The following is a 15030-nucleotide window of genomic DNA, read 5'->3' on the forward strand; positions in this document are numbered from 1 at the left end:
TTCAAAAATTAATTTTTTTTACTATGTAAAATTATCAAGGGGTGCAACACTTCTAAGTGTGGGCCTCATATTTATCTATCATATATACCATGTTCGTATGTTGGTGCGATGTTCTAGGTGATCCGCGAGCAGAATGAATCGGGTGTGCTTTGGAAGAAGCCACCCAGATCATCGCAACACCGAAAAGGTCACCAACCCAGCCTTATGAAAAAGGGACAACCAATGAGATGGAACACTGTTGGATGCATTCCTTCGCTAGCAGAACTGAAGCCCATCTCAATTGATGAGTCTTTGGTACAGTAATCTCGAAACAAAATAATCAAATCTAAAAAAGTTAAGGATTTATAAAGAAGAAAATAAATATTGGTACAATGATTTATAGAAAAAATATTATCAACATATAATAACACAAATTAAAAAGAAAAATAAAATTTGAAATTGACGAAACAATTAGATGAATTTTAAAGGGTAAAATATACTTTTAGCTTCTGAGTTTGAAGATAAATTTGTATTTGTTGAAATCAGACAGTTTGATCCCTGACTTTTGAAAAATAATTCTAAAAGGTACTGGAGTTAAACTTCCATTAGTTAACTAACAGAATGCTGACGTGACACGATGAGGTGTATATTTATTATTTTAATATTATTTTTAGGTTATATGACATTTTTATTTTACATTTCTCTCTAATCCTCTCCCCCTCCTCCTGGTCGGAAGATAACCCCAACAATCTCTTTATGTGTTTGCCTGTAGGCTCTTAGTCAATGCAAGAGTGTTTTTTTTAATAGATTATTAATCACTTAATTAAATTATAACAAACAGAGTTTAGGTTTGGGTTTGAAGAGGAAGAGGTGTCTTCATCTTAGACACTCAGAACCCAGAGATTGGCAGCCATAACCCCAATCGAAATGTTATCTCTTGACAATTCCCCAGAAATCGAACGGTTGCGGAGATGCAATGAAGGCGGTTGCAGAGCAGTGCTCCCGGGGAGGAAGAGAGCATAGTTTATCCTAATTTAGTCATTTCGACCATAGATTTTTTTAAGAAAAATTTACTCTAACAATATTTCTTTCTTCAAGTTACACTCCTCTGGCTTGTAATCTTGTCTATTCTCCACCAACGTACAACCCATTCTATCGGGGGTTACATTTCGGAGAAGAAGGAGAATCCATTATGTTGGGGTTACAGTTCGAGGGGAAAGAAGATGAAGAGAGATATAAAAGATGAGAGAAAAATGGGAAATGAAATGTCATATAATTCAAAAATGATACAAAAATAATAAATATACACCTCACTTCACCGATGCCACGTCAGCGGACTAAAAGGAAGGCTATGGCCCTTACGTCAGACAGGATATTTTTGTTTTTTATCTTTCTTTTTCTTTTGATTAAGTGTTAAAGAGGTTATTATTTACTATATAATCCAAAGTATTTCAAAGTTGGAGTACTGAATATTGGTGAGTTAAAGTTATTAACATGTCATAAGTCTTAGTCTTCCAAAATCGAATATAATATCTATAGTTATATTTTAAGGGTGTGAATTAGTTAGTTTAAAGTTAAACATGGTTTTGGCCCTAACTTTTATATATTTATTTTTACTTTACTATTGAACTTTTGAAATCTTAGTCGTCCTAGTTGTAGAAATTTCTATACATTTTTTAATTTGATTTATATTATTTTTTTCCTCTTTTTTTTTTTTAGTTCACAAATGGGTATGGGGATACGCCTTATATTCAAATTACAAACTTGAATGTATTAAATGAACTTTTAAAATGGTAAAAAAATTATAAAAGAAATGTATAATTTTTAAATTTGAATTCACAATCTCTCTAGGTTAAAAGATAGCCAATTAATGCTGAGCTAAGTTCATATCCACCTAAAATTAGAAATTGAATTTAAAGAAGAAAATAAAATATATAAAGTTTCACGGATCAGTACCAAATTTATTCCGATGCATTTGGTCTCCACTCTTCATTGGATGTGTCTCTCCACCAATCATACAAAAAAATCTAAGTGAAGAATAAATTAACAAACCTGAGAAAGCATTCTTTCGGGGGAAATCTACGAAAGCATACTGATTTGAGTGAAGGAATGATGGTTGTGGAATTAGTAAGTGGCATTTTCGACACCGTGGCAGTGGCGTTCGTGGGTATCACCATGCATGAAGTCGTCGATGGTAGTGGTTGGGTTCATGTGCACTGCTTGAATTTGGGTTCATGATTAACGACTTAGTTTTTTGTAATTTAAAAGTTAGTAATACTTTAATACCTAGATTTAAAGCACTAAAATATTAGTGCCTATCAAAAAAATTTCATTATATTGTAAAAGAGATTCTTAACCGATAAATAGCTCAAAAACTAATATTAAATACACATATTAAAAAATTGACATAAAAATTCTTCATGACAAAACCTAAATTGGTCACAAGTTTTAAAAGTATTGGTATACTAAAGTTTATAAATTAAATCATATAATAAAATCTAAGTAAATTAAGGAGTAAGTTGTTAGTTCTACGAAAATATATCTGAACCATTGCATCTCTGTAAAAATAACTTGAAAAAAAAAATCTCTAACAATCTTAAATATCTTTTTATATTGTTGCCTCAAAAAGTCTCTCAGGTTGGACTTTTAGGGACACGCATTCCATCAATCATTCTCGAGCAACACAATATTCAACCAAAGGGGCACCACATAGCCTATTGATAAAGTTTTAAATTACGATATAATATATGGATATGGAAATATCGCAGATATTTATAAGAACTTTTAACAAGTAATTAGTCAAGACTAAGAGTAGCTAGGGATAAGCTAAGTAATTAATGATATTTAGAGAATTGGGTGTGGTGTAATCAATTTGAATTTCGTTCAATGTTTTTCATTTTGGTATAAAATTTTATATTCAAGTAGTGAGAGGGTGTTCAAATTAAACTTATTGGTTGGAAAATAAATTTGTGGTTGGTTTGAAAATTCATCACGTTTGTTTTCCACAAATGAACATACGCATGAGGTCATTGCTGGGTGGAGACGAAAGATGCAATAAAACAACACCATGTGTTCCCAACAATTTGTTTGTGTAACAAATGCTCTATCTCGACATGCTGGATAGAAGCAAGGCTCTCGTTTTTCGTAGGAGTAGATGAGTTACATGAGTTACATGACTACATTCAAGACAAGATATAAGTGGCACTTTAATTTGTTCGAGGGGAGGATTGTTGAGGTTGCAAGATGTGCAAACAAAATCTAATGTTTGGTTAGGGGAGGGAGTGAATGGTATATATAAGTGAGGCCTTTTAAATAAAACCAAAATTAAATTTATGAAAATTATGCTCAAAGCAAATAATATCATATTATTGTGGAGATGTACTATTGTCCTTTAACGATAACTTTATTATTGTCCCCAACTAAACATATCTTTATCTCCGATAGAAAATTGTAATTTTGAATTCTCACCATCTATTAATGATGTATAGTTTTAAGAGAAAAAAACTTATAACTATGCTTAAAACGGGTCTAATATTAGTTTATAATATAAACTTGGTCAAAAACTAATTAATTAAAGGCAAACAACCCTATTTAGGATTATAAAAAATGACCTATGGTAAAATTAACCTCACAAGTCACAAGTGGGGAAAATTGTGGAAAAGAAAAGAGAAGATAGAAGACCGACCCCACCACATCATAAATTTTCAAAAGCAAAGGTCCCAACAAACAAAGTGACAATTTTGCAAGTCTTCTTCCGACACAAAAGTCAACTCAAACGACAAAAAACAAAACAAAAGAACAAAAAATAAATAAATAAATCATGAATTATATATATAGTAATAATAGTGTTGCCATATCTAATGAAGAGCAAACTCAATTATGACCAACCAAATTTTACAGCCTATTATCCCACTTCCACTTGTGCCACTAATTGTTTCTTTGTTTGTAATCCTCTGTAGAGCGAGTGCGACCAATTCTGAAGCTGAAGCTCTCCTCAAATGGAAATCAAGTCTTCCAAAGCAATCCATTTTGGACACATGGCAGCTGGTTCCTTCAAATTCTTCAAGCTCCAGAGCTTCAAATCCATGTCAATGGCGGGGAATTACTTGCAACAACCAAAGCAGTGTCGTAGGAATCAATTTGGCTTACACTGGTTTGAATGGAACTCTCCACAACTTGGACTTCTCTTCATTTCCCAACCTTCTTCGTCTCGATCTCAAGGTCAATAATCTCAATGGATCCATTCCACCCTCCATTGGACTCGTCAAAAACCTCCAATTTCTGGATCTCTCCACAAACAATCTCAATAGTACCCTTCCTCCTTCTCTCGCTAATCTCACTCAGGTCTACGAGCTCGACGTCTCTCGAAACTACATCACCGGGGGCTTGCACCCCAGCTTCTTCCCAAGCGAAGATTCCGAGTTTGGCCTCAAAAGTTTACAGCACTTCCTCCTGCAAGACACCAAGGTAGAGGAAAAGAAGCATACTATACCTTAATTAGTGACTTATACCTTAATTATGAGTCGCGTCTGAATTAACTTTTAAATACACACTTTAATGGTAATGATTCTATAGATTTTCAATTTAGTCGATTTTGTTTAAAAAATTTCAATATGTTTTAACCCATTTTTTAATACAATATGTAGGGTGAAAATCAAACTCACAACTCCTTGTTTTGAGATATATGTCAATTACGGTTAAATCATATTCATTTTGACATGTTTTAACCATTTTTAATCATATGTTAAGATTGTCCGGTGACACGTTTGACTTTATATCTAATTATTTAGTCGTATAAATTCAAAAGATGAATTAATTCGTATTACAAAGCAAAGTTTCTAATTAATTACTGTTCTTGTATCAAATTTTAAATCCATCGCTACTATCAGAACTACAATTAATTTATAATCCGATCTTATATAAACTTTTGGATCTACCACTGTTCAGGTGGGAGGAAGGCTTCCGGAGGAGATCGGAAATATGAAGTCTTTGAATCTTATAGCTTTCGATGCTTGTGAGTTCTTCGGGCCAATTCCTCAGTCTCTGGGAAACTTGAGAAATTTAACCATTCTTCGTCTGAATGAAAATCGTTTCACTGGTGAAGTTCCGGAGGGTATAGGGAAGTTGACCAAATTGGAAGATCTACGGCTGTTCAGTAATAACTTAACTGGGCCACTGCCTCAAGGATTGGGAAACTTTTCATCTCTGGTCATCGTTCACGTCTTTGACAACAACTTCACTGGAAATTTGCCGGCGGGTCTGTGTAACGGTGGGAAGCTCGTTAACTTCACTGCTGCAAGTAATTCTTTTACAGGTCTGATCCCAAAGCTTTAATTTAAACGTTTTCAGTTAATTCATTCATATATGTGTGTAAGAAATTTGATTGATTATATATTTGCTTTGATATTAGGATTAACATTTATATTTATGATTATACCTCTTGAACATCAGACTATATCTGCTGCTTGAGCTTGTGTTCGTTATTGAATGTGACTGTCCTTAATAATCGTTGGAGGTAGGTTCGATTGTTCAAATTTATATACTCTAATATCTATTCGATACAAGTTTGAAAGGCTCTTTAGATCAAGAATTATATTTTAATTTACCAAAATTTTTTTTGGGGGAGCACGATGGATTGTTAGTGCAGACGATTTGGAAGATATAGTTGGAAGAGTCATGGTTAGGTTCTATGTATACACTTAGTGGAATTTGACTTATTTTAACTCAATCCTTTTAATAGACTTGCCACACATTGTATAGGGTATGTATGGTCCGGAGAAGCTTACTGATTACCGCTACTTTATTTATTTTCGTTTTAGTGTCGGATTTTATGTTTGGTTCAATAGTATACTAATCTCTAAGTTAGTTTTATGGTCCCATTTGATCACAACCCTCTAAAGTTCAACCATTTACTTTTCTAGTTAAGATTCTCAAGATGGAATTACTACTCCATGAATATTGATATGGCATCAGAATTCAAAACGTTCTAACGAACGTTTGGTCAAAAAATTGAATCAGATCAAGATCGATGAGTTAAAATAGTTACGATCTAGAAGGGATGTTAAGGGTCCTATATTGAAAAGATAAAATGAACTAACAAGAGTTTATAATATAAGTGGGTTATTCCTCTCGATTGATTTTGAAGGAACGCTTATGAATACTAATAGTTATAACCTCTTCTTTCTAGGATTTCCATAAAAGATCAGAGACTAGCCTATATTCTGGCCAAGTTGCATGCATACTTGAGAAAGGCATGAACTAGTACACATGATCTCCTACTTCCAAGTTACCTTTTCTCTAGCACATGAGTTTAGAAACTTTTCTTTTTTTTGGTATCATGAGTTTAGGAATTCTCTCTATGTGGTCTTGATTTCCTACATAGATCGGTTTATTTGTCTATTTATTTTTAGATACAATATAGATTTGTTTATAAAATTGCCAGTGAATAATAATCAACATTAAAAATTGCTCTGAAAACTCTCTTTTATCTTTGGTCATGTGTTCACATTTTACAGGTCCGATCCCAAGAAGCTTCAAAAACTGCTCAACGTTGTATAGGCTTCGTTTGGAACACAATCAGTTAACTGGAAATCTGGACGAAGATTTTGGGGTTTATCCAAGTTTGAATTACATAGACTTGAGTGATAATCGACTGACTGGGGAGCTCTCTCCAAACTGGGGAAAATGCAAAAATTTGACTAAATTGAATATTGCTGGGAACAGGGTGAGTGGAGAAATTCCAGATGAGATCACTCAGTTGAAGAATTTGGTAGTCCTTGACCTCTCCTTCAACAATATCTCAGGAGTAATACCGAAAAATATCGGAAATTTATCGGAGTTGTCGTCGCTGCAGCTGCAAAGTAATCAGCTTTTCGGCAGCGTGCCATCCGGGATTGGAAAGCTGTCGAATCTTGCGTCGCTTGATCTCTCGATGAATCAGGTTGAAGGTTCGATTCCCCGCCAGATTAGCGACTGCTCCAAACTTCAGAATCTGAACTTGAGCAGGAATAGGCTTAATGGTTCCATCCCATTTGAGATGGGGAATCTCTTTTCCTTGCAGAATTTGTTGAATTTGAGTTATAACTCCATAGTTGGAGAAATTCCTTCATCTCTTGGGAAGCTGGTATATTTAGAGAGCTTAAACTTATCCCACAATCATCTGTCTGGTCAAATCCCTCATTCCTTAAACAACATGCTGGGGTTGGTAGATATCAATCTCTCCTTCAACAATTTAACCGGCCCTCTTCCCTCCGGTGGCGTCTTCGACAAGGCTCGGCCGGAGGATTTCGTTAACAACACAGCTCTATGTGGAAATATCGCTGGCATGCAATCGTGCCACGAAGATTCCACAGGAAAAACTAGCAATGAGTTAAGGTATTATTATTCTATCCCTTAACTCAAAGTTTAAACTATATTAGCTTTGTTGAATTCAATATTGTGTCTAATAATTACTATTTAATCTTTAAAAATGATATAAAGTAGATCCTTAAAACTTTCAATTTTGTATCTAGGTTATTTTAATTTTTAATAAATTCTTGGCTTAATAGACATTTTATAGTTGCAAAATCTTTTAAGCACGGAATTAAGGACTCATTTGGTATTGTTTTCGTTTTTTATTTAAGGTTCGCAATTTTATTAAGAAACATAAATATTTGACAACTATTTATATTTTTGTTTTTCATTTTTTTCAGAAATATAATATTCTCAAAATTTCTTGTTTCTCGTTCTCATTTCTAATTTGTTCCAAACATGCATATAAAAGAACAATATAAACAAGAAACGGAAATATTACCAAACAAGCTCTAAAAGTTCACACTACAATTTTTGAAATACAATTTTTGAAATATGGAGACTTCTCTTAAACACACAATTAAAAGTTTAATAATCTAGATGATGAAACTTATAATTTAAAATATTTATATTGTTAACAGGCGGAAGCTAGTGATCATTCTCGTTCCTTCTCTATTGGGTGCTTTAATTTTCTCTTTGCTACTTTTTGGGATCATTTCGTGCTGCAAACGAGAAAAAGGAACACAAAGATTGAATGACGAAACAAGAACACCAAAAAACCAATCACAGTACCCATTTTCAAATCTTTGGGGCTACGACGGGACGCTAGTGTACGACGACATCATAGAAGCCACACAGAATTTCGACGACGAGTTCGTCGTCGGCGCCGGTGGATCCGGGAAAGTTTACAGAGTCGAAATGCGCAGCGGTGAGGTGTTAGCGGTGAAGAAGCTAAACTTTTGGGACAGTGACATGGGAATGGAGAACATGAAGAGTTTCAGAAGCGAGATCGCGGCTCTAACAGAAATCAGGCACAGGAACATTGTGAAGCTGTACGGGTTCTGCTCGCAAGGGGAACATGCGTTTTTGGTTTATGATTTCATCGAGAGGGGAAGTTTGGCGGATTGTTTGAGGAGCGAGAAGGCGGCGGCGGAGTTGGACTGGGTGAAGAGGGTGGAGATCGTGAAGGGCGTGGCGGAGGCTTTGTGTTATCTACATCATGACTGCGTCCCAGCGATTGTCCACCGCGACATAACGGCGAAGAATGTGCTCTTGGATGAGGAGTTTGAAGCTCATGTTGCAGATTTTGGCACTGCCAGGTTTTTGAAGTTTGATGCATTGCATTCGACGGGAGTTGCAGGCACTCATGGCTATGTTGCTCCAGGTGAGTTCTTTATGGTGCAGAAAACATTGGCGTTAACATCCTCCCTACCACCATTAAATTTTTGCATTTCTATCTTTTAGTTGTTGTCGCATATTGAATGGTGATAAGAAAAAAGTTGCTTCTATTTTTCTTATTATGCATGATTAACAACCAACTTGTTTTTGTTTACATCATCTACGTTTGAAAAAGGAAAGAAATTAAGTTAGAATTGCCAATTTTGTTCTTATAGTTCAAGAGTTTTAAAAACATAGGTTAAATTAACGTATTTCGTCTCTTAATTTTGATTCTTGTGTCTAATAAGTTATTGGATTTTAGAAACTTTCTCGATAGTTAACGTATATATTTTTGACCAAAAGTCTTAGTTCGAATTCTCATCCCTATCTGTTATACTCAAAAAATTAAAATAAGTTTTACAAATAAAAAACTTAAAAGCTGACATACCGTAGTTAGATTTCCATGATATTGATTTATTCATTTACACAATCCAAAAAAACATGCTTCACAAACCTAGGCTCGTTACCAAGTCCCACACTACAAGTTATGTTTAACATCTCTTGATTGCAATTGACAATAGTAATTAGTTCATATGCAGTTTTCAATCGCGATAACTATACAATTGTTTCTCGTATATTGCAAATGCAGAGCTTGCCTATACGAACAAAGCAACAGAAAAATGTGATGTCTTTAGCTTTGGAGTCGTGGTCTTAGAAGTCATCATGGGAATACATCCCGGAGAAACAGTCCTCTCCTTACAATCTTCGCCCGAAAACACCATCGACTTGAAAGACTTATTCGATCCTCGTCTTCCACAGCCTCGAAGTCGAAAGATTTTCGATGAATTAGCTTCAATTGTAAGTACAGCTGTCTCTTGTGTGCAGGCTGAACCTCAGTCACGACCCACCATGCGCAGCATCTGCCATTTGATGGGAATGCTGTGAGTGAAAAGGGAGGAAACTCAGAAGAAAAATGTGAACTTTTGTCTTTTGGGGGAGATTTTATGTTAGAATTTATTAGTTTTCTAGTAATATGAAAAGGGCAATACGTTATTATTCATGAGTAATACAATTCAAGTTAATTCAGCTTTATAGAGATTTCTATTGGTTATATGTCAATGAATAAATGGAATCCTTTGCTGGGAAAATTGGTGCATGGGAGACCAATAAGTATTCTATCTTAATTAGGAAAATAAGGTTATGGTCTCAAATGTCTAAAAAATTTAAGCTGTTTGTTTGGTAGCCTATTTGAAGCGTATAAAGCTTGTCAAAGCAAGCAATAGTTCAACGGTAATTGCATGGATTTTTAAAATAGTAATAAGAGTCTTGTCTATGTGTTATGCTCAACTTGACTGAACAAGGTATTAATAGTCTTCTATGAAGATGCTGGTTTTGAACTCACATGAACGGCCTAGCTTAACTACTAGCCGCAAGATCTCGGCCATATGCTCCTTAGACGGGTGTGCCATGATCATGTGATTCCCTTCAGCATCGTCTAAATATGGCATACCAAAATAAGCATTAAGAACTCCTTGACTAACTATTCAGCAACTCGAGTAGAAGGTGCAAAACGAATCTCTATGTTTGAATTTTTTGGATTCTGATATCATATCAATATTTACCATGTTTCGTCTCAAAAGTAATTGACTATTAGAGGAGTAACCCATATTTATTATAAACTTTTATTATGCTTCTTATATTTTTAACGTGGGATCCTTAACATTTTAGCTAATCAAATGGATAGGATTAGAGTTTGAAATCAGCAGAATAGACGTTGCATTTACAACCAAAAAAAATGTGTTATTGTTCAATAAATTAAAATGGTAAAGAATAAAATAGTTTTGGAAAAAATTTACTTTTTACCCATTAATTTTGAAGGTGAATCCATGTCTATTACCTTAAACTTTCAACTAATAACATAAAAAAATGGACCTTAAGTTTAGATATATAAGTTCACCTACTAATTTAACTGAGTAAAAATTTTCCAAAACTCATTAATGAAAATCAAGCACCGGCATGGATATAGATCAACTATTAATATCGGTCAAAGCAAGTATAGCTCAGTAATTGGCGTATATACCCTCCAACCACAAGGTTGCAAGTTCGAATCCCCTCTCAAACATGTTGTACTAAAAAAAACTATTAATATCGAATAAAACTCGTAAAACTCACCCATTTCAACAAAAATCCAATTAGTGACATGTTTTTATTTTATCTAAAGCCCAAACACTATTAATTTTATACAAATGCCTAATATTTGTTATATATTGAATGCATATATGAAAATATTTTGTTTAACAATTTTGCACTAAGATAAAAATTACAATACTTATTTAAGTCTAAGGTTTAATTTGATGATTATTTAAAATTTAAGGTATTGATTTGACCAACTTTTTTCTAGAGTAAAAATTGTTTCTTTCTCCTATTAGTCTTTTGTGCTAAGTTTAGAACTAAAATAAAATATTTGAAAGTCTTTTATTTACAACCAGTATTGTTGTAGGCCTGGGAAATTACAACACACGTATAATGTAATTTACAACCAAATAGAACTTTTGATCACTAAAAAAACATTAATAATTCTTGTAGCTAGGCATGGGAAATTACCATACACTTATAACTTATTGTCACAGCGAGCATATATAGTTCAGTGATAATTGGTATATATTTCCAATTAAGAGGTCGTGAGTTCGATCCGCCACCCCACATGTTGTACTAAAAAAAAACAGACTTATATAACTTATTATTTTATTACACTTATAAGAATAACATATTGAAGAATTTTTCATGAAACCCCTCTCTCTGTGTCTAGGTTTTAAGTTTTGGGTTTGAAGATGTGTGAGATGGAGGATTGTAGCCTCTCCATGGAGATGGATATACATTTCCTCCCCATGGACGATCCTGTGCAGCTTGTCTATCAACTTTTCCTCCCTTGACGCCAACATCATCATCTACAATTTCAACCAACACAACATCTAGATATTTTAATTCTTAATAACACAAGGAATTTAAAGAAACAAACTTACAAAATTACACATTAACTATTAGGGATGATTTGGAAGACGAGAGATATATATATATATATATATATATATATATTTCTTACAAAATAAAAAATGATTTATAGCTCAACTGATTAGGACACCTATCTTTGACTAAAAAATCTGAGTTCAAACCCCCAACCTTCATGCATTGTACATGAAAAATAAATAAAAATATAATAAAATATAATTTTCTTATAAAAATAAAGCTAAAATACTATGATTATTTTAGTGTCATGTCGAAATTGTGATCGAAAAATGAATGTGTGGATCAAAATAAATATTTTAAAAATACAAAGACCAAAACCAAAATGAATCAAAGTTGAAAATAGAAGTAACAAACTAGTATTTTAAACCTAGTAATAATAGTAATAACAAAAATGGAGAAGAAACGTAGTTTTTTTACAAAATTGGTTTATCAATCTTATTTGATCCCAAAGTTCAATTCTTCACTTCAGTCTGGTCCTAAAGTTTCTTAAAATAATATGTTATTCAGTCCCCAATTTTTTAATATTTTGTTTTAGTCTATAAATTTTACAAAAAGTAGAAAAATTACATAAAACTATTAACAAACAACAAAAGTTGAAGATTTAATTAAGAAAAATTACCATTAGGGGCAGCAACCAAGTTCCTTTTTGCAGTCACGTGGGTGGCTAAGAGAAGCACTGCTACAGCCAACAGAAGCAATTCTTCAATTCTTAAGAAGTGCTTCTTGGAAGCCATCTTTTTTCTTATTTGTGTGCATTTTTAAAGATTATATTGTTTGTATTTATAGACAAATAATGCAATTTCTTATTTGTTTTCGATGTCATTTTCAATGAGCCGTGTCAAAGCATTCTTAGAACATATATTTTATTTAGAGTGATTTGGAGATGATATTAGAAAATAAAAATAAGGGTTTTTGATGAAATATTTTTTCAACCAAATATTGTTGAAGAATTAATTGTGTGGTTTGATATGAGCTAAAAATGATAATAATATTTGTATTTATAGACAAATAATACAATTTCTTGGAGAGAAAAATTATTTTCGATGTCATTTTCAATGAGCTTGCCAAAGCATTCCTAGAACATATCTTTTATTTAGAGTGATTTGGAGATGATTTTAGAAAAGAAAAATAAGACTTCTTGCTGAAATATTTTTTCTACCAACGTTGTTGAAGAACTAAATACTGTTAAATAACTGAAAGTGTTTTTTGTGTTTTCTTTTTTTTTGGGGGGGGGGGGAAAGTCTACAATAAAATGCTTTTTGTCCTTAAATACTTTTAAATAACTGAAAAATAATTGACCAAAAAGTAGTACCAAAAAAAAAACTTTGCTATTAATAAAATCACTTTTGAATTAAGTGCAATAACCAAACAATGTTATTAAAAGTAAATTTTAAAACAATGTAACTAAATGCATAATTTAAAAGAATTCTTATTAAAAGTATTTTAAGAAAAGTTTCCTAAAGTATGTATCTAAAAGTATTTTAAGTGCTCATAAAAGTTTCAAAATTATTTCTGATTATCTAATAAAATTTTTAATTTGATGATTTGCATACTTATGAAATTGGAAAAACACAAACACACACTTAAATCATCTTTATATTTATTATTTTATTTAAATACAATCATTACAGACAAGATAATCATTTATAAATTATTTGTAATTTTCTTTTTCATATAATTTTATTTAGTTATTTATGTACTATGCTTCCATGGTCCAGCTATAACCTTCAGCCAAAATTCACGAGGCGAGATCCGAGTGATTGGGTGAGGAGCTGAATAGAGTGAACTGAAGAGGAAGACAACGCTCAAGTCAATTGAATACCTAAAGATTTGGTTGAAGATCAGAAAATAAAAATTTGAAAACAAGAGATTCACTTTTTAGTGTTTTCAGACATATGTTTCGTGACAAATTTGATAATTGAATCCCAATTTAGAAAATTGTTTAATGTGGGTTTAGTAATATATTTCTAAACGAGAGGTAGTTACAAACTAAATTTTAGTTTAATCTAAACTTATATTAATTAATTTATTAACATTTTTTTATAAATTTTGTGTAACTATTATTTTACAATGTTATATAATTTATAATACCTCATATTTTACATATTTTAATTTTAACAAACATAAAATGAGTTTATAATATGATGTAATATATTTATCAAAGTTTTCATCATTTTTTATGTAATTCTGCATCTTAAAAATTTCAAATTCTGAATCTAAAAACACTGAAAACATAGATTAGTCGAACTATTTTCAAAAACGAATTTCAAAATCCTGCCAAACCCATATTGGTCGAATTCATTTGATTCAGTGAATCTGAAAACGAAAAACAGAATTCGGATTTCCAACCAAACAGACCCTAAATCTCTAGGTTGAGTTTAGATAGAATTACATACTTGATTGAGTAGAGTAGAGGTATATTTTATAAGGGTCGGGTGGAATTCTCCTGTTGCGAAATTGCGGACAAGATCATCACGGAGATAATCTCGACATTGATTCCGCTTGAATCACTCCTAAATATACACAAGAGCACTTTGGCCCTTAGTTCATTGAACGACTCTTTGTGTTCTATCTTTGAACCCGTGTAAAGAATTACATAGATGGTGTAAATGTTGACATTTATTAGATAAACAATTATTATATTAGTCATTTGTTATTTCACTTTCGTGCATTAATTCTTATTATTGATCGTTGTTGTCTACTAGCAACTATATATTGTCTTCGGATTAGCGCTCTTGAACAAGACTTTGACCATCTTTGATCTCTCATCAAGATCAATTCGTTTGATGTTGCTGCTGCTTTTGCTGCTGTCGTTCTGGTCATTTACGGATGTATTGCCTTCTGTATTTCTCCTCCTCTGGTTCAATTTTAGTTCTACATGTTTCTAACATATTCGCAGTATTTATTTGTATTACACTATCAAGCTTGTAGTCAATTACGTTGTAATATTTTACTAGTGTTACACAATTTATATATATATAGCGTTTATTCTTGCATTTACCCCGACACTGAAAGTATCACTTACATTTTTTAACTATTACCCTCCTTTTTAATTCTATTTCCTAAAATTGAACAATAAATGATGACACAATATTTTTACAAATATTATTTTCTATAATTTGATAAATTTTTATGTTAAATATTCATCTCATTTTAGTCGTCAATATAACAAATATGATTGAAGATATAACACTCAGCCTTGGACAAGAGTGGTTATATGTTGTGATCATTCATTTAGTAGATTTCACTTCTCCAACCAACTTCTTCCAAAGATTATAAATATTTGAGAGAGACTTTTTCTGAAATTAGAACCACGCAATTATATTGTAGTGATTAATGGATGAATTAACTTGTAAA

The 15030-nt window shown here is 32.5% G+C and overlaps 1 protein-coding gene and 1 long non-coding RNA gene across 2 annotated transcripts; one reads left to right on the forward strand and one right to left on the reverse strand.

Moving 5' to 3' along the window:
* The first annotated feature begins 3825 nt into the window (after nt 1-3825).
* On the forward strand, nt 3826-9738 carry LOC111022590 (uncharacterized). The gene is made up of 5 exons (XM_022299759.2): nt 3826-4446; nt 4927-5293; nt 6495-7353; nt 7911-8653; nt 9296-9738. Exons 1-5 carry the CDS (start codon nt 3859-3861, stop codon nt 9589-9591), a joined length of 2853 nt encoding a protein of 950 aa, XP_022155451.1. The 5' UTR covers nt 3826-3858; the 3' UTR covers nt 9592-9738.
* A 1359-nt stretch (nt 9739-11097) lies between these two features.
* LOC148211081 (uncharacterized) lies at nt 11098-12501 on the reverse strand. The gene is made up of 2 exons (XR_015791322.1): nt 12293-12501; nt 11098-11594 (listed from the first exon to the last, which is right to left on the reverse strand). It is a non-coding gene; the product is annotated as an uncharacterized LOC148211081 (long non-coding RNA).
* Nucleotides 12502-15030: the final 2529 nt, after the last annotated feature.

Source organism: Momordica charantia, assembly GCF_013281855.1.
Source record: "Momordica charantia cultivar OHB3-1 chromosome 6 unlocalized genomic scaffold, Mcharantia_2.0 BLBB01000006.1, whole genome shotgun sequence".
Lineage (NCBI taxonomy): Eukaryota > Viridiplantae > Streptophyta > Magnoliopsida > Cucurbitales > Cucurbitaceae > Momordica > Momordica charantia.